Source organism: Polypterus senegalus, chromosome 13 (assembly GCF_016835505.1).
Source record: "Polypterus senegalus isolate Bchr_013 chromosome 13, ASM1683550v1, whole genome shotgun sequence".
NCBI lineage: Eukaryota > Metazoa > Chordata > Cladistia > Polypteriformes > Polypteridae > Polypterus > Polypterus senegalus.
In genome coordinates, this window is record NC_053166.1 from 42,128,343 (window position 1) to 42,151,737 (window position 23,395).

At 36.9% G+C, this 23,395-nt stretch overlaps 1 protein-coding gene across 11 annotated transcripts in view; it reads right to left on the reverse strand.

Annotated features, from left to right (window-relative positions):
- Nucleotides 1–23,395, reverse strand: part of rapgef6 (Rap guanine nucleotide exchange factor (GEF) 6) — a 373,961-nt gene that overhangs the window by 32,385 nt on the left and 318,181 nt on the right. For 7 of the 11 annotated variants that reach the window (XM_039775454.1, XM_039775461.1, XM_039775458.1 and 4 more), the window contains 5 exons: nt 22,660–22,863; nt 21,340–21,448; nt 17,505–17,751; nt 8,357–8,514; nt 6,760–6,774 (listed from right to left, as the gene is read on the reverse strand). In XM_039775454.1, coding sequence (XP_039631388.1) covers nt 6,760–6,774; nt 8,357–8,514; nt 17,505–17,751; nt 21,340–21,448; nt 22,660–22,863 — 733 coding nt within the window. The remainder of the gene's footprint in view (nt 1–6,759; nt 6,775–8,356; nt 8,515–17,504; nt 17,752–21,339; nt 21,449–22,659; nt 22,864–23,395) is intronic. The other 4 variants (XM_039775462.1, XM_039775459.1, XM_039775457.1 and 1 more) reach the window with 1 other exon arrangement.

Genomic DNA, 23,395 nt, shown 5'->3' on the forward strand with positions numbered 1-23,395 from the left:
ATAATGCACAATTATTATTCTAGTTACAGATACAAAAGCAGTGAAAATATTAAGTATTATTTTATGATCAATGCATGTAAATAAGGGAGTTATGTGTGATACTTTTGTGTACGTCAAGTCTATTCTGAAATATAATACTGCAAGGTAAAAAATAGGCTTATATATTTATGATATCTCATCAGCTATTCTGACTGATAATGTATTTAATTTTAGTGTTTGCTCACATACAACGTTACACTAAGTAAAATTGAACTTTGAACAGAAGACGACATGGTTACTGAGTAATGGTTCCAGACAGTGGCAGTAAAAGGTCACATGCTTATTTTCTGTAAGAAAGCTTTGATGGCTAATATTTTTTTTATCATATTGCACCCTCATTTAAAAATTAATTTTATCTTTTAAAAAGAAATGACAGACATCTCTTTAGCAGGAAATACTGACATAGCAGGTGGCAAAGTAGTTAGTAGTGCTACCTCACTGCTCGATCCTAGACATGGTATCTACAGAGCTTGCACATTCTACCCATCTGCATTGGTTGTGCATTGCATTAATTGTATGGTTTTGCTTCTACATCCCAAAGATGCACAGGTCAGGTTAACTGGAAATTTTAAACTTGCCGAGGATCAGTGTGTTATTTTGCGGTTGACTGCTTTGTGCTTGATGCTGCCAAAATAAGCACAAACAGCTCTAAATTGGATTAAACATGTCTGAAAATATATTTTGCATGTACACAGACATGAGATATTTATACCACACCATATGTGAGATTAAAAAGCAGCATTACATTGGCTCACTGATATGTAAATAACTGTGTTCTCTAAAGGCATTGATGCCAGCCAAAGACTGGTTAATACCTTGAATTTGACTCTCTGACGTCTTTTTATGAAATAAAGTATGTTGGGAAAATGTATGAGTGAACACAAGGAGAGAAGCAGTGAGACAACACAGGCAAAGACGAATATAAAGATAATATCAGTATATATTCCATTGAATAACGTGAATATGAATTCATTTTGGTGTGTATATGTTGGGTTTATTATTAAAATACTAAATTATGATATACTGCAAGTTTTGTTTAACATTCTATTATGCAGTTTTGCTTTACCATTATCTGTAAAGGAGAATAAAAATCTCCAAAATAGTACTTCTGAGTGGCAGAAATAACTATTCAGTCATTTTTAACAGAATATGTTTAACACAGAATAATTTATTACTCATAATGAAGCCACCTTGATGTTGTAGCAACAACACTAATGGTCTCATGTGGTTTAGAAAAAATATGAGATTAAATCTCTGTGGTATCCACCTAACACAATAGTTATGACAACAGAAATCTGATTTCATTCATGCTATCAATTAAACACGAATACATTTTACTTATGTTATGATCATTAAAAAGTTAGCAGAATGTGATAGATGATTAATTTTCTTAAAAATTTAACATATCCTCTTCATCCCAACCAATCTGAAAACAATAAATCTAGCTTGCAAACTCCAGTTAGAAAGTGCTAAAGATATCCAGAGAAGTAGTTTTTGTGCTGTGTAAGTTACTAATGTACATTGCAAGTAAAAGGGAGTGTCTCATTCATAATATTTTAAGATCAGTAAGTTATACTTCAGCTCAAATTTAAATTGCCCAATAAACAGACAGGAATGTACTTGTGATGGTGCGGGTTTGCCATGCTACTGGGTCCCATCAGTAGCCACTTCAACCCTCCACTGCCAATAATGTTTCTGAAGTATAAGCTAAGCAAATGAGGACACCACACAAAGCAAGGAGAAGGTGAAACAGTGCTCACTGCTTTTATTAAATCAATCCTCACAAAAATGTCCAAAAAGTGCAGAGCAAAGTTCAGTAAATAAATAATCCAATAAAACTGAAAGCGGTAGTTAAAATTCAAATAAATAAATCTATTAAAAACAAGGTTAAAACCCATCCTTTTCTAAAAGCCAAGTGCATCTTTCTTAAAGTTGATGTCCCCTCTGTTCATCCCATATGGGCTTCACTGCAGTGGAGTCTCATTGCCAACAGACACAGCGAACCTTCCACAGATCTGGGTCCATGCTGTTCCATGGCTATAGCAAGGCTTCCACTCCAGACTTAGGTTCAGGTCCCCAAAGGCTATGGCACTCACAATGGGGGGTCTCAGTCCAAGCCTCATCAATCCCTGCTGCCTTCTTTGTCTTCTGAGGTGAGTTAATCACATACCTAGTCACTCCCGCTCCTCGTACATGCTCACTTGGAGTGCCCTATTTCAGAGAGGGCAGAAAGGAGGAGGAAGAGAGGGAAAAAAAAAACGGAAAGACACGGACGGACGTTAAAAGAGAGAAGAAGGAACGAGGCACTAAAAGAGAGTGAGCGAGCGAGCAAGACAGAGCAGGTTTGCTGCAATATGCAGGCAGCTGGAAGGACAGCCCCGGAAAGCAGTGTTTGGCTGGCACTCAGTGGCAATAAGAAGCTGTCGCTCCAGCTGAGAGGTTAAGAGGAGCTGGCCTGACCAAAAGTGTGGATGACTCGCCGTGTAAGGCCAGAAGAAGCACTGGGAGTCAAGGAGGCTTGGGAGGGAGAGCCCCAGTGTGAGCGCCCTGGTCACTGGGGACCCAAGTCTTGGTCTAGTGAGAGAGCTGTACGTAGCCAAGGGATGGAAGGCAACCAGACCAGAGGCAACTCCCCTGTTGCAAGACCTGTATGGGAGAAGCAGGGGAGCCGCCAATTAAAAGGAGAAGGCACAGAGTTTTTAAAAAGGGACTGCTTCCAGCCTGTTGATTTTAACCTCATTTTAATTGGATGTATTTATTGGATTTTTAACCTCCAATTTTTACCTCATTTTAAGGATTATTTGTGGCTGATTTTTGGAACACTGCACTATTTATTTGAACACTGTTTTGTTTTTGAATAAAACCACTTTTGGACTTTACACCTTCCCTTGCTTCATGTGGTGTCCTCATTTATCCAGCTTATCTCGGTCATGACTACTATGATGGTGGCGGGTTCAAGAGGCTACCAAAACTGGAAGGGGGAGCATGGAGTAGGACCTGCACCATCACAGACATCTTCTCTTTCTTTATTCTCTGCTCTGATGTCTGTTTTATTTCCCGATCCCTTGTATTCCCCATTTATGTATATGTAGGGGATGCATGCATGTGAAATTGCCTGATTGCCTCCCTGGGCTAATAATGAGACGATCTGACTGCCCACACATGCTGATAAGGCAATGCACAGACAGGTAATTGTCTCGCACCGACCCTGAGATGAGCTGTCTCCTCAGCAGACCACTTGCACCTGCTCCACACCCCAGTGCAAACGCATCCAATTATTTATTTAAAATGTCTGTTTTTCTGAGCCATACACCTACAATACCACAGTACTGACATTTAAGTGTTAAAAGTAACTGATGACTCAGTTTTAGGTACAGTATGAAAATTGAATACAAAATATATTATAATTGGAACTATTGTTATGATAAAAAAGTGGTAAGAAATCGTTGATTTCTTGCAAATAACTATTCCTACAAATAACAGTATTTACTGCTCCAACAAGAAGTACATTGTCATTTTGCAACACATTACTTCAAACTTCAAATTTCATTACAACTATGCAGTAAATAATTTATCAATCCAAAGAGAAGGAATATATTTGGCTGTTGTGAAATTTTATAACATATAAATTATGGAAAATAAATTGAATTTTACAATGCAGAAAAACGGATCACCTGAACTGTTAATTAAGCACAAAGTTTAACAAGTGAAATTGGATATTGATTAAAAACTTGAAACAAAAATCTACAGGCACTGCAATCTGACTGGGTCCAGATGAGAAATTAAAGTTTAAATAAAAGTGTCTGCAACTGATAAACAATCCACATAAAAAATAAGCTAAAAGTTGTTTAAAGTGTCTGAAATTTATTAAAACACTAGCAAAATGTGAAATACTGTCTGAATATTTTTATTAATAAAAAAGTAAACATTTTTAGACTGAACGAAAATATGTAAAAAATTAATTGTTAAGGATCTCTCTGTATACCACGTTGTCAGTTCGGCCCTCTGGTTGTAATATGACTAAGCTGTGTGCTGAGCTCACTCTTGAGCATGCAACATACAGATGGCCATGTGAAAAGCAATCCCGCCTCAAATCAATGCCAACCTTTTGTAGTGTTTGTCCCTGAGACTTATTAATTGTTATTGCAAAGCAGAGCCTTACTGGAAATTGAACGCGTTTGAATTGAAATGGGAGATTAGATGGTATAACGGGGATGCGAGGAATAAAAACTGTCACCTGAGGCACTGCCAGTAAATATAGTTGCTTCAATTAGGTTGTTTTGTAGAGATGTGACCTGAAGTCTTGTGCCGTTACAAAGTTTCGGTGGTTGTAAGTTTCTGCTTCCTTGGCGAAGGTCGTAAACGAAAGAAGACACCGCAGTGAACACAGAAGAGAACCCGTGGATTAAATAAAACCTACACAATAACTGTAACAATCGTAACAAATGAACAATAAAATAGAAGAGAACCCGTGAATTAAATAAAAAGGTTGCTTCATTGGTGAAGCAAGGAAAAAGCACTTTCTTATATGTCGTTCGTTTTTAAAACAGTGCAGAAGCTGTGAGAAAGCTGCTTCCTTGGCAAGCTCGTAACGAAAGAAGACACCGCAGTGAACACAGAAGAGAACCCGTGGATTAAATAAAACCTACACAATAACTATAAAAATCGTAATAAATGAACAATGAAACAGCGGAGAACCCGTGGATTAAATAAAAGGCTGCTTCTTGGCAAGCAAGGAAAAAGGACTTTCTTATATATCGTTCGTTTATAAAACAGTGCAGAAGCTCTGAGAAAGCTGCTTCCTTCGCAAAGTAAGGAAACGACTGAAGAGACGGCGGACGCTGTAAGTGTTCGCAAGGCAGCTGAAGCGCTGCATTATGGGATCTGTAGTTTATTGTGTTACCAGTGCTTCATATCCCCGGGCCATTAATAACAATAATACAGTATATAAAATGATCTCGGGCGGATATAATTACACGCCGGGCGGATGTTGCCTCGGGCCTTGAGTTTGACACATATGGAGTAAATAGAACTTGAAAAGATATATTTTTCATACATCGAGCCCGTGCTATTGTGGTTTTGCTTGCATGCCTCAATAAGTCATCCTCCCTCGCTCTTACTTTTTACCGTTCATCTAATGAATACACTGAGTATGGCTTTACCAAAACAATCATTGATGGCTAATAAAGTATCCATTATTCGAGTATGTAGATCGGGGTATATATATATACATATATATATACCCGCGTATCGCAGCGGAGACGTAGTGTGTTAAAGAAGCTATGAAAAGAAAAGGGAACATTTTAAAAATAACGTAACATGACTGTCAATATACAGTAATTGTTTTGTGAGTTTTACTGAGTGTTGCTGTCATCAAGGATTTGATTATCATTATTTCTTTCAATCAGGTTCGTATTTGTAGGATGTGTTGTGTTCAAGTTACATTCCGTGTTTGTCAATCGCTGTAAAGATGACAGGTTTCATTCATCGATTCATTTCTTACTGCATCAATAAACAGCTCGTCTTCTTCTTTATCTGAGACCCGACACACTGCATGCACGGGTTTTTTTTTTACACTGTCTTCCTTTAGCGGGACATTGACTTTTTCCACAGTAGCTGCATTTATGAATATGCTTGTATGTATCAGACGCTTCATATTTTTTTGCTGCCTTTTCAATTGTGTAATTCGTTTTGTTCAGCTCTTTGGAACTGTTGCTTTTGTCTGTGCACTGCGCCAGTTCACGTGAGCCGCTCGTGTACATGCATCAAGTTTCCCAGCTGTGCTGGTGCATGTCGTGCTATGTCCATGGCTGTATCTAATGTTACCGAAGTCCCGGCACTTAAAACTTTCTCTCGCAGTTTCGCCGAGTTTGTGCCAAACACCACCCTGACCATCTCATTTTCCTCTGCATAAGGACAGTCCTTCACCCGTGGCAGTTTGCTATTGGATTGCCGCTGACGGACGGCCTTATATGGGTAGGCACTAAATTACAAACGCCAGCGACAGCCTGTCTATGAACTTAATTTAAAGTTTAGGTTTACATCGTGCTTTGTTTCCGAAGTAGCAGAACTCATGAATATGGTTGTATATGTCACTCGCTCGCTTCTTATTGTTTCGCTGCCTTCTCAATTATATAATGCATGTTTTCTTCAGCGCTTTTGGGCCTCTTCCTGGTTTTCTACGCATGCGTGATTACGTGGAGGCGTGGTGATGTCACACAAAACTCCGCCCCCACGGGTTTCAAGCTCATCTCCATTACAGTAAATGGAGAAAAACAGCTTCCAGTTATGACCATTACGCATAGAATTTCGAAATGAAACCTGCCCAACTTTTGTAAGGAAGCTGTAAGGAATAACCCTACCAAATTTCAGCCTTCTACCTACACGAGAAGTTGGAGAATTAGTGATGAGTCAGTCAGTCAGTCAGTGAGTCAGTGAGTCAGTGAGTCAGTGAGGGCTTTGCCGTTTATTAGTATAGATTTCTTCCAGCTCTATGACTTGTTGCTTCTCTGAACTACACCAAGAGCTATATATATAGTATAATAATCCTATATACACTGGCAAATATGTACAGTGTATAATGAGCATGAAATGTGTGGTAAGAATTATTTAGGGGCAGATCTAAAGCTGACTTTTAGTGACAAAATAATAATCCACAAACCTAGAGATTGTTAAATATGACAATAATACATATAACACAGGCCACAACCATGTACTTACAGTAAAATCCAACCACTGTGAAAGCAGGAAAAAAACAGAGAAGATTAGTTTTATACAGGGATGACTATTACATTTCTTACCAAATTCCCCTCTGTATATGGAAAATATTTAGAATTTTAACACCATCCGACAGTAAAATCCCTTGTTTTCTATCGTGCACATGTCATGATTTCAGCATTTGTAAAGATACAGAACATAAGCCACACATCTCTTCTTTGAAAATGTGATCATTTTACAAAGGCAATCATCTGCTAATATGTAAAAAAAAATCATATGTAAATCTGTTTGGAAAGATCCGCTGAGACAAAAGAATGTGTAGCAATGGTTGTTCTACATTCCCATTGAATACACAATTTAACGCTAACATTAAACAGTTTAATAGTATGGATTCAAAGAAAGCACTTGATATGGTGCAGGCAACTTTCCGGGTAGATGGGAATCAAGACCTTAAAAAAGGAGTCTGCATTTCCATTGATTTACTTTGTACATTTGTGTTCACCCTATAGACATACATGTACAAAACTGCAAGTATTTCAGTGTCAATTTAAATATCTAAACAAGTATCGAGGCAACCAATTTTAATTTTATAAGCATGCCAGGCATATCTGCAAACATCACAGAGTCCTACTATATACTATGTATGTGGATTGTTGAACAAAACCTTCACTGAAAATATGAAAGGAGAAAACACTGCACTTATCAGCTATGAAATTCAATATATTACTAAGTGCTGATGATACAGGAAATATTACAGTGGATGCATCGAAATAAAATTTAATGAAGAGTCACCATGGCAGGAAATGACAACAGCACAAATGTGTTCAACAAAATTTAAAATCCATTGTAACAATAATGTCATGACTTTCTGGACTGTAACTGTATATTGAAGCCATTATTTCAACAGAAAAATTACACCTTTTTAATGGTGTTTGCAATCTACAGAGAAAATACTATTGTTGATGATTTTACATACCTCTTTAAAAAAGAGACAGTAACACATTATAAACTTGCCACAATGCTAAAAAGATGGTTAAGCAAGCTTTTAAGACTATGAAGTATCAAGGTGTATTTTTCCTGAGGACCACTTAATCTAGTAAGTTAACAACTGTAAATCAGTGTCCGTAATGTCTTTTAAAGAATCCTAACTTTTCTTATGATTTACTGCTATATTTCACTTGATGTCTAAATGGTCTATTGTTGCCTGAGAAGTACAAAGATAAAGAAAGAACTTAAATCTCATATACTGTAACTTACAATAAAACATTGTAGAGAAAAGCCAAGCAAAATGACACCTTTTATTGGCTAACTAAAAAGATTACAATATGCAAGCTTTCAAGGCAACTCAGGCCCCTTCTTCAGGCAAGATGTAATATAGAAACTGAAGTTCCCTGTGTTTATATCCACACACTAGGACAAGAAACAACATTGGTAAATCTTTAAATGAAAAATCTTAAATGTAAAAAATTAATAGGTTAATTCAAGATTAATTTAACAAGAGAGGGATGAATAATGTATGGTCAAGATCTGACAATAGTGTATTATTAAAGTATGCTTTAAGAAAAGAACATGTACAGAGATAAGGAGAACAGAGTCTAACCTGCAGGATTGGAGAAGTCCAACACACTGGCTGTGGGCTGTAAGAGATCTGGACTACTAGAGGACAAAGTGCCAGGAATAGGCATAATAGCAACACTGTGTCTGCACTGCCTTGTTCCAACAACGCTGTCATCCTGGGACTGACTTACTCCACCATCACTGAATTGGGGGAAAAAAAAGTTAGTGCAGGGAAACCACTAATCAGTTACTACCTCTCCTTATAACTGTGGCAATAAATTACATTTTGACTGCTTAATGCAGTATAGACAATTTCATAAAGTCTTATACATTATTTGTTCTTGCTTTTATTTGAACCTTCTCATCTGTTCAATTTGCCTTTTTTCCTATAATCATATAAAACCCAATCCTTAATGCACAGACGTAAAGACACATTTCAAAGTAAATTTTAAAGGTGACAGTTATGTTCTATTAACCATAAAATAAAGTGTAAAAAATAAAATTAATGAGGCCACGGAGCAAAAAACCCTATTTCTGAAAGTTTACGATTTCAATTTATTTGTTTTTAATTGACGTAATCCTCAATAAAACAAACAATCCTCACAGATTTTTCATTCTATTCTCTTTGGTAAAAAAAAAGTATTATGTCACCAGCAAGCACATTTATAACTGCTCTAGAAATGACAATGGATTTTAGGTATCAATTCGACTAAAGTAACCTTGTTAACAATGACTGGAAAGATATGATATATTATTTAGAGATGCATCTATTAATAGTTCCACCAATAATATTAGAAAGATTTGCTATGGGGAATTTAATGCTGTGTTTGACTAAAATTCTTGTTGGGAAGCCTCAAGTAGAATACATATGTACACATTTATGTATACACAAGCATTTTATATATATATATATATATATATATATATGTATATATATATATATATATATATATATACATACACACACACACACACACACATATACATATACACACACAGGGATACACATATAGATATATACAAACTGCAAACTGTGTACACACCCACACACACAAATTTACATTCTCACTAGCAAACACATGCCTATATCATATAAATACAGAATATACACAATATACTTAACCACCCCCAATTAAATAAACTGGAAATACATTTAAACATGAGTCTTAAACTTCATGGAAATGAACTTCTCCACAAAAATGCAGGGTTGGGGGATATGGGTTATCAGTTGAAGAAACAAAAATCACAGGTTTTAAGTGTAAAAACCTGTTATTACTATTTATGTTTTTAGTTGGTAGATTATTAGTCAAGTTCAGTTTAAGACTGATACATTTAAAGAAATCATGCACCTTTGCTTAATTACTGACTTGAGTGGCCTGTACTGTTCTGACTTCTCTTTTAACTGTATAAAACAAACCAGTGTTAATTATACAAGCTCTTACCAAAAAAGTCCCCTGTGCAGGTGATGCAATCACAAAGAAAGACAACATTGGAAAACATGATGAGAACGGATACAAGACCAGATTCACTACAGTTAATAACAACAACATTCAGCACAATAATGGTGCAAGAAGCAAGATCTTACAAAAATGCAACAGCACATAGATTAACATTCAGAACATTCAAGATGCGTGCATCTTGTAAGTTGGGAGCAAACTATGCCAGGACGTACAGGAAACAGACCATTTTCAATTTGTTCTCAGGCGTCTTTTCATGTTCAAAAATTAACTTACAACTTTTAGGATACAGTGTGCAGGATGGGAATATATGCCTGGAGAGTGCATTTTTGGCTAAAAAACACAACACTGTAACTGAAAGGAAGCACATAAAACATTCAGGCAAAATGGGGTGACATGGTCAAGAAAGGCAAGGACAGACTGAAACCAAAACACAAAGATAAAAAAAAACTAAGTTTTGGTTTTGAAATGATTGATAACTTTTAAAATACCTGTTCCATTACAGGTGATGAAGACTTCTAGCATTTGAAGACCATTTTAATAAAGAAAAATAAATAAAATCACCTGTCTTCTATTAATGGGTCTCATACTCTTTGGAATCTTACTCTCTATGTATTCTGCCTTCTTGCTCATAATTATTTTTGATTTGTAGTCCCATTTCACTATTTATTCCTGGATTTTAGCTAAGGAGGTTGGTGGTAATTATTGTGCAATTACAATAAGCATCACAGAATATTTCCAGATTAAAGAAAATACCAACTGCCTATCATGTCAACTTTTAGTATTTGTTTACTACACTTCTAAAAGAATAATATTAAAAAATATATTTCAAGAGGAACTTTTTTATTTCCAAGACATTATACACAGAAATGCAGCAGCAAAGCTCCTTACACATAAACAACAAAACTGAAAATTTTCAAAATAGCTATTTCTGCAGAAAATCCAGGCAAGCACAGCGTGTTGCAAATAAATGTGAATTTGTTCATCAAATTATCATTTGCTTCATGAGGAGTGCCGATTTCTTTTTTGTAAGCTTATAACATGTTTTATGTGCATACATGAACAAGACAGAAAGCAGACTAAGAATGCATGCATAACTACTGTATGTCATTATTTATAGTTATCATAATGGATACTATATAGATTTGGGGATGTTCTCATTAACACAGCAAATGCTGAAAAGTTAGCAGATAGCATTTTTAAAGAGACTATTACAAAGAAAACTAAAACTAGAACTGATAATCTATTATGCAGTTTGGTTTCAGTGGAATCCAGAATTATGAATTAAACTGATGATATTTCCCAAACATATGATACTTACATTCTGGTTCTGCTTGATCTAATTATAAAATTGGATATAATTTCTTGCCTCTTGAATTATTTTACTGTGCTTGAGGTACAAGGTTTTATATTTGCACTTTTCTCCTACAAACAAATTCATCTATGTGATTAAAAAAAAAGTCTAACCAAAATATGAATTTTCCTAAACCTAAATTCTACACTATTATAAAATATTAAATAAGTCTCTCTCTCTATATATATTATATCCTATTTAATAAAACCCCTGTGTGCGTCCAGGTGTCCATGTCTTCTGGTGAAGTGCGCAAACGCGGGGCCACACGGCACGTGTTCAGTCCGTTCCTGTGCATTCCTTGTACAGAGAGAGACACACACACAGGTGCGTGCGCGAGAGAGACACACTGTGAGAGGTGGCTGGCTTGTCATCCCGGCCAATACCCCCAGGCCACCAGATGGAGCCCTCCCTGCAGTATGGAGGTGCCCCGAAGACCAGCAGGGAGTCATGGAACATGTAGTTTTTATACAAGACCCTGCTGGATACCACAGGGGCTGCAAGAGGGAGCTGCAGGGAGGACCGAAGACTTCTTCGTGCCCTATAACCTGGAAGCGAGTCAGAGGAAGAGCGACGTGCTTCCGGAGTGAAAAGAAAGGACTTGTACCTGACCCAGAAGGGACTGAGAGTCACATGGACTGGGGATTGGAATGCTTCCGGGTCAGGGTGTTTAAAAGGACTGTGGGAGCTCCCAGACGGCGAGCTGAGCTGGGTGGAAGGGTGGCAACGCGTCTGGGAGTTGGAGGATTGTATTATTGTGTTTATTTGTGATTTATATGAGTATAGTGGAGGAGAGCGTGCTTTGTGCACTGTGGCGATTTAATAAAGTCAACTTGTGGACTTTTGCCTGGTGTCTGGAGTCGTGGACAGGGGTTCAAGGGAGCAATAGTGCCCCCTATCTGTGACACACACACACACAGGTGTGCGCAAGACAGACAGACACACACAGGCGCGCGTGAGACAGACACACGCACACAAACAGGCGTGCACGAGACAGACACGCACACACACAGGCGTGCACGAGACAGACACGCACACACACACAGGCGCGTGCGAGACAGACACACACAGGCACGAGAGAGAGAGAGACACACACACACAAGAGAGAGACACATACACACACACAGGCCCGTGAGAGAGACACACACACACGCAGGCCCGCGAGAGAGAGAGAGAGACACACACACACAGGCGTGCGTGTGCATTTTTGCAATGTTACTTTTCTTGGTTGTTTATTAAATTACAGATTTTTCAAATGTTCATGTCTTTCCCTGTGCTTAAAACTCTTTAAAAAAAAAAAGTGTTTTTAGCAAGCGGTTCATAAGGCTATAGTGCGAACTCTTGTAGTGTTAGTTTTCTCAGTGTTGTTCAGTGTTTTTACATTCAGTTTATTATTATGCTGTGCATTCAATGGTATAATCAACTATATTTGTGCTTAAAAACTTAAAAAAATACATATTTACATGCAGTTCATATGGTCTGGCAAGGATTAATTTTATTTACATACAATCCTATGGGGGAAATTACTTCGGTTCCACTGTATTACTGTCAGACAAAATTACAGGCATTTTACAGAAATACAAACCAGTATTACTGCGAGAGAAAATTAAAGGCACACAATACAGTGACGCATATTACAGCCACATACAAGGTCCATTTAATATAGACTATTCCCACTAATGTTTATGCACTACTGTTCTAGCGCCCGTTATTGTAACGGGCTTAATGTCTAGTGTATATATATATATATATATATATATATATATATATATATATATATATATATATATATATATATATATATATATATATATATATATATATATATATACAGTAATCCCTCGCTATATCGCGCTTCGACTTTCGCGGCTTCACTCTATCGCGGATTTTAAATGTAAGCATGTCTAAATATATATCACGGATTTTTCGCTGGTTCGCGGCTTTCTGTGGACAATGGGTCTTTTAATTTATGGTACATGCTTCATCAGTTTGTTTGCCCAGTTGATTTCATACAAGGGACCCTATTGGCGGATGGCTGAGAAGCTACCCAATCAGAGCATGTATTACATATTAAATAAAACTCCTCAATGATACACGTTTGCACATTTCAAAGCTCTAACAGCCCGTATTGATTTTTGAGTGTTTGCTTTACTCTGCGCCTGACAGAGGGTGTGTGAGCAGAGGGGCTGTTTGCATAGAGGCTGTTTGCTTAGAAGATACGGATGCTCCTCTAAAAAATGCTGAAAAGACTACCTTCACATTGATCCCTTCACTGTGGCAGCTTTATCGCGGTGCTTCGTTTACTTAAAAGCACAACAGCCCTATTGATTTTTGTTTACTTATAAGCCAGATCACCCCTGGGAAACGTACCACATGACCATAGTGCCGTAACTGACACTCCCTCATAATGCAGGTAATGTGCCTCATTCAGGATTCCATATACAACCGCTCATTCGACACAAAGTCAAAAAGTCAAACCAATGGCACCCAAGGATTTTCCGGAGAGACACAGTACCAAAGGAGTCCAGTCTTCGTCTCAGGTCACTGGATAACATCTATGTCTCACAACCATATAGTAAAACAGGAAGCACCAGGACTCTAAAGACTTGAACCTTAATCCTTTTGCATAAATATCGGGAGTGCCACACACCCCTTTCCAGCGACCTCATGATCCGCCATGCTCTCCCAACCCGTCTACAGACTTCACAGGAAGAGTCACCAGAGACATGAATGTCACTGCCAAGGTAAGTAAACCTCTCAACAAGGTCAACACACTCTCCGCAAGCAGACAAACTGCTGATGGCTGTGCCCAAGAAGTCATTAAAAGTCTGGATCTTGGTTTTCATCCAGGACACTCGCAAGCCCAGACACTCAGACTCTCGAGCATCCCGATCAGAGCCTCCATTGACTCCGCAAAGATCACAGCATCGTCAGCATAGTCGAGATCCGTGAATCTTTCTTTACCAACAGATGCCCCACAGCCACAAGACCCCATGACCTTGCCCAACACCCAGTCCATGCAAGCATTGAACACAGTAGGAGCAAGAACACACCCCTGATGAACCCCAGAATCAACTGGGAAAAACACAGAGGTCCTGCCTCCACTCTGCACAGCACTCACAGTACCAGTGTACAGGCCAGCCATGATATCCAGCAACCTCTAGGGGATCCCGCGAACCCTCAGGATGTCCCACAGGGCAGCTTGATCAAGTGAGTCGAACGCTTTGCGAAAATCGACTAAGGCTGCAAAGAAACTCTGCCGATATTTGCGTATGCGCTCTATGAGAACCCTCAGTGCCAGGATGCGGTCGATGGTAGACTTCTTAGGCGTAAAACCAGACTGTTCCGGTCGCTGGTAGGTGAGCAAGTGATCACGGATCCTATTGAGGACGACCCTAGCAAGGACCTTATCCAGCACAGAGAGCAGTTTTATTCCCCTGTAGTTGCTGCAATCCAGGCGATCACCCTTCCCTTTCCAGATAGGGATGACAAGTCCCGTTTTCCAGTCAGTTGGGATGATGCCAGACTCCCAAATGGAAGCAAAGATTGCTTGCAATGCCAGGAGGACAGCCTTAGGACCACCAGCATGGAGAAGTTCACCCCGGATACCACAGATCCCTGCAGCCTTAACCCCTAACCCCCCCAGTTGTTTCACCACCTGTGCAATCTCAGTCAGATTGGGTGGTTCATAGCTAATTGGAGGATCAGCCTCAAGAACCGTGGACCCAGAGATATACAACATTCTAACCGGAGGATCAGCTTTGAACAACTGCTCAAAGTAGCCAGCCCAGTTGGTCACAACTGCAGTGTCATCCATATGGACCATTCCATCAGCCGCCCTAACTGATACTCTGAGGGACAGATTCTGATGTGTGTAATGCTTTGATTCCTCTGTAAGCTGGATGTGGGTCACAAACTGAATACATAAATCACATGCAAAAGAATGTTTTTATTCTCAGACATTATCCAAAGATTCAGGAAACATTAAAAATTACTATCATGTAAATAAAGGTACATGACATAAAACCTTACCATTATGCCATAATTTAGGCTAAGGAGTATGTAACAAGCCAAGAAATGCTTACATAAATAATATTCTAAAAAATATCCCATTATAATGTAAGTTGGGGTAGAATAGCAAAGTAATAACTGTTTTTGTTTCTTCTGTGTAGCAGTATAGTGGAGAGTGTGCAAAGCAAGACAAGTCTAAGCTTACATTATACCCCCCAAACACATCTGTGAGTAAAATATTTTTATAAATTCTGTTTCTTCCTATGTACAGCATGCATTAAGTAGCTTTCCAGTGAGGAAAAATAATACAGTATTTGTATATATATTTTTTAATTTAAATTATTGCTGATTATTTTTAACACAAAAAGTATAACTGGTTAAACTGTTTTAAAAACATATGGTTTATTCAAATGATTTAAATAACTGTGGCAGACTCAAGATATGCTGTACAAAGATAATGATGAAGTTTTTTGATTAAATGAATCAGAATTTTTGTTACTATATTTGGTATTATACTTTGCACCTGGCTTAAAAATAGTTCAATGAAAGTATAGATACATGCCATTGTAATTGATTCATCAAACCTCTCAGAATTTGCTATTTTGAAACACACTTTCAACAAGAACAACACAATCTTTGAGAAAGCTTTTTTTGATGTCATACTTAAACTTTTGTTAAAGAAACTGGTCATTCTAATAATGCCTCTACACAAGCCCCCCTCTCTGTGTCATGGTTTTTGATATTGCTGATTTCTTCTTATTGCCACTATTTGACATTGTGTAAGTTTTTGCTTGTAACAATAAACAGTTAAAGTGATTTGGGGAATGTGAAACAAATTTTACATATTATACTAAAAATATAAGGTATGAAAATAGATTGCAACTGTAAACATTTAAATATTTAATAGCAGTATCTTTTCTGTATGTATAGCAAATGAGCTACTTACAGAATAACCAATTAGGATGCCTCACATGCAGCAATGCACACATACCACAACCAGGCACAAGCACTCAGCTCCAAATGGCAAGTATTTATTAGCAGGATTTTGAAACAAACATTTTTGAAACCTTTACTAGAGAATGATAAAGCTGCCATATGGATTTTGATTCAGTTTTTTGATCTGGATTCACAAAAACTCAAAAAGCAATAGACTTATAAACTCTTATTGCCAGTGTTTAAGGTGTTCTGTTTTCTTGAGGCTATAGACCCCTGATGAACTCTAAATTAGTACAGTGTACTATCACTATTCATTATTCTTATCTGTATAAATCCTAAGTATGTGTTTTTGGTTACAACAATAGATATCACTTCTTTTCACTTGAATTATTTTATTTAAGAACCAGTATTTTATATTTGTATATTTCTCCTGTGAACAAAATTCCCTCTGAGACAGGAAAGTCTAACTACTGTATAACATTATGGCAGACATCATTTTCAGTTTTAAGTGATTAATTAGTAGGCTGAAGCACTACTGTCCCTTTTTAAAATTTATCTAGAAGCATGCTTATCTGCTTATGTAGGCTACTTAAACAATGTCATAATGGCTTTTTTAAAATCGAAAAACAAAACACAAGATTTACCACAGCATTAACTTTACCCTCATTAAAACTGTTTTAACTGAGACCAGGATCTCCCTTAGAGCACACCTTAGCTTATCTCCCACCTGGGACTGAAATATAGCTCAAATGCTCTTAGTGCTGCTATGGCACAGATAAACAAATCAGTTGATCTCAACAATAAAAATATGGTTAGCTGAAAACAGTTAGTACCTTTGTAGCCTAAGGAGGAGATGTCATCAATGCAAAGTAATAGGTGTGCAAACTAAAAGATATTATACTACAGAACAGGAGTGCTTAGAAAATTTTGTGTTATTAATACTACATACATTTAAAGCTGTGCAGTAGTGTGTGGCAGTAGCACTCAAAAATTAGAGCAGACATTACGAAGATGACATGAGACAAGGAGAGTTGTTACAAAACACATGGTAGCAGTATTGGGTAGAATGCAATGAAATGAATGGGTTTCGTCCCTAAAACTATGTACTACGAAAATGAAATCTGGAGTGAAACAAACTAACTAAGGGTTTTAAATGTTCTCCTCATATCTGAAAACACCAAAGTATGGAAAGAAATTTTACAGAAGAAATTCTGAAACACTTCAACTTTGGTATACTTGTTTACAGTTTAAGGGAGATACATTGTCCTGTAGTGTGCACAAAATGTTGTAATAAAATCTAAAGATAAATATGTATCTCTTGCTGGGATACTTTATTTTCAGTCTGAAAGACATTCATTTGCATTTTGCTACGAGTAAAAAAATAACTCTTTATCCAAAGAATTTGTTCAGCAAGTTGTGATATGATGTGTACTTACCTGAACGGCTTTGGTGGCAAGATGCTAAAACGCGTCTTATCTAAGATTTTTCTAATTTTATTCCTTCCTCCAGATACTGTGTTTGCTTTGATTTTCTTATTTCCCTTTTCAGTAGGAAACATCTGCTCCATATCTACAGGAAGATCTGGAATGGAATAGCGATTGCCTTTCTTTTCCTGGATTTTGGGTATATGTGCACCTCCATTGTTCTTCTCACTTGTTATTCTGCTCAGTAGCTCTTTAAATACTGAAAGTAATAAGAGATATTAGTAACTAACCAAACTTACAAATTAAATAAAGTTATTAAAGTTTAACTGCAGTAAACTATTACTATAAAGTAAGCATTAGAACAAATATTAACTTGGCCCTCGCCAGGGAAAAGTAGAATGAAAATTATGATGATTATTTTTCATATATCAAGATAAAAAACCAAACAAAAAAAATTATTTAACTTAAGCAGCAACTCAAGAGCAACAGAAAAAGATGCAGGTATTTAAACCTTTAAAGAAGTTTCTGTCAACTTGGATGAACCTCATAATAGTTGCCAATTTCTATCTCTGAGAGCTGAATGAACAGGCAGAGCAAAATCCAGTATCCTTCCTCCACATACTTGAATATCTATATCTGTCCTTCTTAAGTTTTGGACGTGGACCTGTTGGTTTTTCTTCACAAGCATTAAACAAAATTACTGAGCTTCCTTGGGGTACTGACTTTGTTGCATCAGTTTGCACTTATCATTTTATACCCTACTTGGTTCTGACTTTCTTTTAAAAACTTTATTTATTGTGGGATTATCTTAGAAATTGAGATTTAGATTTAGTCTGCAATTGATTGCACAATGCAGAATCACTCTTAAATATCATTTACGTTATGTCAAGTAGAATATACAGTAGGTTAGTTTATATCCTGTGATGGCCTAATTCAAGAGATATTAATGCATTTTCCTTTTAGGCACAGTACATTGTATTTCATGATAATGCAACTACATATGATGATACAGTTTAAATATATTAAAATAAAATTACATTAATATTCTTATTTATCATTAGAAATGTATATTTTTTATCTCTGTGATTTAAAAGATAATGCAAAAGTCATGTTGTGGGTAAAATAAAAAAAAAGATTAGTATTCCTTCAAAAACTTTAAAGTAAACACGAGTAGAGAAATATTTGTATACACATAAAACCTACTTAAATTAAGGACAGTGGGATCATGACAAAGCAAAAAGCTCAAAAACAAAAGAAAAACAAACAAACAACTCCTTTAAGGTCAAATAAAACCACCTCACTCAACCCAGTCAGGCTGAGCTTCACTTCAGTTTACATTGTTTTTCATGCAGGTGGATAATAATTTGGTGATGCAGACATAACTAACTTTGTGAATAAGTAGTGCAATGTTTAAAAATTGTTTGGAATAGTGTTTATGTTGTAGCACTACATATAGCAGTAATTGGGCTTTTGAATTAAAGACAAGATGCTTGACCAGTGAATGATGGGGAAAGGAGGGTCTTCAATTTAAAAGATCCTGTGTAAACAAACCAAAAAATTATTGTGTATTGCATTTATGGACTGTGGGAAAAGAACAGGAATAATGGTCAGGGATGAGCATGGGTTATCACCTGGAGAAGAGGCACAAGGGCAGATTGGCCAGATGGGCAGAAAGATAACTCTGTACTCGGCCGTTAAAAAATAATGGATGGACCAGCAGAAGCCAGAATTTGGGAGTGGATTCATCACCCATGCGCCAGGTGGCAGAGGTCCTTGTATGAGAACCCAGTCAGGACACCCACGGGGTGCTACGACGATGGAGTCCAGTAGTGCAGCCCTGTAGGGGTCCCTTAGGATCGATAGAGAGCGGGTCATGGGACAACCTCCCTACTTTCATTATGGCCCAGAAGTGCTTTCTGGAAGACGTGGCGCAGCTCCAGAAGCATTCCCTGGTCCAGCATAAAAGGAAGTCTGCTGCCACACATGGACAAATCAGAGCGGGAGGCAGGGGACAACACTCAGCATAGGAGAAAAGGAGGGAAAACTGTCTGATTGGTGTTTATTTATTGTATAATTGTGGCTTGTTATTGTGAGGATTGTGATGATATACCTGGGAAAGGAATAGAAATCCTTTATTTTTTTTGCTTTATTTGTCTGTGGTTTGGGGTTCTTTGGCATCCCCTAGTGGTTACAGTTATATAACTGAATGATGTGAATATGCAGCAAAAGCAATATTTTTTCATGGACATTTTCAATGTTTGCTGTTGTCCATCAAAAACACTGTTATCTCAGGTGGAATGTCCATTTAAGGCCATTTTAAATTCAATCTCCTCACTAGGCTCTTCACAAAACAGAGTTAGGTGTCCATAAAAGCTACTGCCATCTTTGTCTCTTTTACACTACAGTGCATATTAGGTAAGTCTAGGCAGACTTGTTCTTATACATGTTTACTTCCTTTATTCTCACTACAATACCATTTAACCACGGCTCTTTCCAGCAGATCGTAATGAGGTCTTGAACATAACCAATTCAGACTTAAGATCCTCAGTTTTCACTAAGATATGGAACAGACTCTTTTGCAGAATGAGCTTAAACAAGCCAACACAAAAATATCCAATAAGCGTTCCCAGGACACTAACATTTTGGTAATGCCAACACCATTCTTCATTCCACGGGCCCAGTTAGCACAAGGTAGTGTAAATGTTAATGTTCAGCACCTTTTTTCACTCAAATGTTCATAATATATGGCCTTTCATCAGTTTTTATAATTAGAAACACAATCATTAATCTTTTGCTTATGGTGCAATGAGAAAAATTATACTTAACAATCAACCTTGTTTGAACATGATTTTAATTATGGATAATCTAAGACCACCATAGACATCTAGTAAAGCTCGTCACTAAGATTCTGATCAGATGGGCTATTACTACCATTTATACATTCAATATATTGGCACTGTTCCTCATGTGAGTGATAAAAGTCTACAAGTTGGACTACCTAGTCAGTAGGTGATGCCCTATCCAGAACCATAACCTAACAGGCATACTCGCACATGCAAATCACAGCTAAACTCTTTCTCTTTCTATCTAGAATTTATATTTGGGGCAGCCTTCTCATTCACTGGTGCAAACTCCATATGTATATGCTCCAGCTTGGTGATTTTAGGTATCCCTACAAACACCTGAGTACTTTCTTATGAATAAACAAAATTCTAGGAGAAAGACTAAATCTTATGACATTTGTTGGGCCCACAGGTAATGCTGTTCATACAGGTTAGTCACTCTATATTTAGCCAACATCTCTTACTCAAACTCTAGGCCTTTTTTCCCCTAATTAAATGGTGTTCCATGCCACTGCAGCCATCTTTCATAGTTAAGGTTTGCTTAGTTTGTTCAGGTTTATACTCAGACATGTGGATGGTCCAAAACATATTACTTTATAGTTTAAAAAAAACTTTATAAAACTTTATAGTTTTTTAATATAATTTTTTTTCAGGTTGAACTCACACAGCTGTATTGGTAACGTGCCACTAGATATCTGGCAGCAAGCCTCCTTGTATGTGTTTCCCCCTTGCACCATGAAATGGTCCTGGTATTTCTAATCTAGTGTGGTCTTGTTTTTTAGACATCAAACACACAATTTTCCCAGTGCCCCAGTTCTGAAACATACTAACACTCGAAAATGTCCATTTAGCACAAAAACGTAAATATGCTAATTCAGTTATCAATGGCTAATTTATTGAAAATAATATCAATCAGGTGAGAGCCTGACTAAAAACAAAGAATCTTTATTTTCTTATACACAGCTTAATGAAATCTAGTGAATTAAATTATCTTTTATACTCACCAAATATATTTGTTTTCACCGCAATGGAAAGATGTGTGTTATTTCTCAATATCTCAATAGCTTTAGAGTAAGAAATATTTTCAAAATTTTGACCATTTATTTCCATTATCTGAAAAAAGAGAAAGTTGCAATGTTTTCAAACAATTTCTACATTTTAATTTTATCCCCAACCAAACATGTGCAGTAATGAAATGCACCACAAATGCAATACACATTGACACACACGTAATAAGCAGACAAGAACTAAGAGCTATTGGGTTAAACAGCATCCCAACTGAAAAACTGCATTCAGAAAGATTTCTATTTCCACAATTTTTATATTTTTTTAAATACACAGCAATGTTTATGCAGTGTTTACCTGACATACTGAGGCTCACTACTTCCTGTTTTTCTAAAGTTAACAGAATATTACTGAGGTGAGATTTGATTGTTCTCAGGCTGTTATTTTCAATTATACTACTTAGTAAATTGTTACAGTACAAATACAGTATCTATAGTTTTCTATGTGAAGAAATACTAACATTTTTACAAAACCATTTATCTTTAACTAGTTTCTCCAGTGTTCTTGAATTAATAGTGTCAGGGTCGTGCAGTGTACCGTTATGGTACCAGCATTTCGGGATTTTTGGTACTGAAAGTAAATGTCAGCTTTACTCTCAAATCCCTCATACACATTCCTCTACCTTAGACACTCATTATTATAGCTTTGGAAAAATGCAGCAAAAAGTACACACTTGTGAACAGAGCTTCACAGGGGAAAATTGCTTTGACACATGCTGGACTTCACATTGTAAATCCAAACTCCCCACCCCAATGCTTTGACTGTACTTAAATGTTATAAGGAGGGAAGAGAGGCATTGTGTGGCACAATGCACCAGGGAGGCAAGCAATTGTGCAGCACACCAGAGAGGCTGGAGTAAGATGAGGGGGGTCGAGTTATCCGTAATTTATTTTGGAGTTGTTTTTTGTACTGAGATCTGAAAACCGGGATCACTATCATAGTCAAAATTTTAGTACCAATCCAACACTAGTTTGTATCTATGTCCTTTTATAATTTACTTCATTTATTCCTTCCAGTTGCACAAATTGAGAAAGTTTAGATCAATCAATCTTTCCTCACATTTCATACTATGCATTCCCAGAATAGGCTGAAAATTTAAAGAAAGTCAACCATATTTTAAATAATACAATAATTGTGCTGGAAGCTGCAACAAAAAAATACATATTATTTGGATACAAATTACGAATAATTGTACAATTATTTGTAATAATACTAATAAAAAATGTTTTTGAAAATAAGTTGTTGAGTACAAATCCTACCTGGTCACCTCTTTTAAGACCAGCCTCAGCTGCCTTACTTCCTGGGTCCACAGCCTCAATGAAAATGCCAAATCCTCTTTCACTACCACCAAGGAGGCTAAAGTGCAAAGGGGACTCCCTAGACGACTTTAGCAATGTGGTCTGTCTCCACTTTGCCTTTGCTGCACATGCTATATTTAAAAGTCTGAGGTGTCCTTTCATTTTCTGAAAGAGAAAGTTAAGGAACGTGAATGTCATTGCATTTACTGTATATATCTCAAGTTTCTAATTAAAAGAATCACCCCACAAAAAGTGCTAGTTAATCCTAGAGTTAACAAATTACAGAATTAAACATTGGGAAATTGATTCACTCAGCATTTTAAAAGATATTTCTTAAAACTTATGGACTATTAACAAATGAATGACACTATGAATATTATTGGATTAAAGATCAGAACTTAAAAAATAAATTAAAGACTTGACAGGATTATAGATTAAAATGAGGCGATTTTCAAAATTAGACAGTGATAAAAAGGTTATCATGTCTGACAGGTGCACAACATGTACCATTTTTTAGGAGCTGCCACATCAGTTTTATTTTATATATCATATTATATTATATACAGTATACACATACAGTATATATCAATAGTGCCCAAATTTACTATACTAAGACCTCTCTGGATCCAAATACAAGATAAAGCTTGCATGTTTAGAACCCTTGATTAGATTTCAAAAATATCTTTTGAGCAAGCTT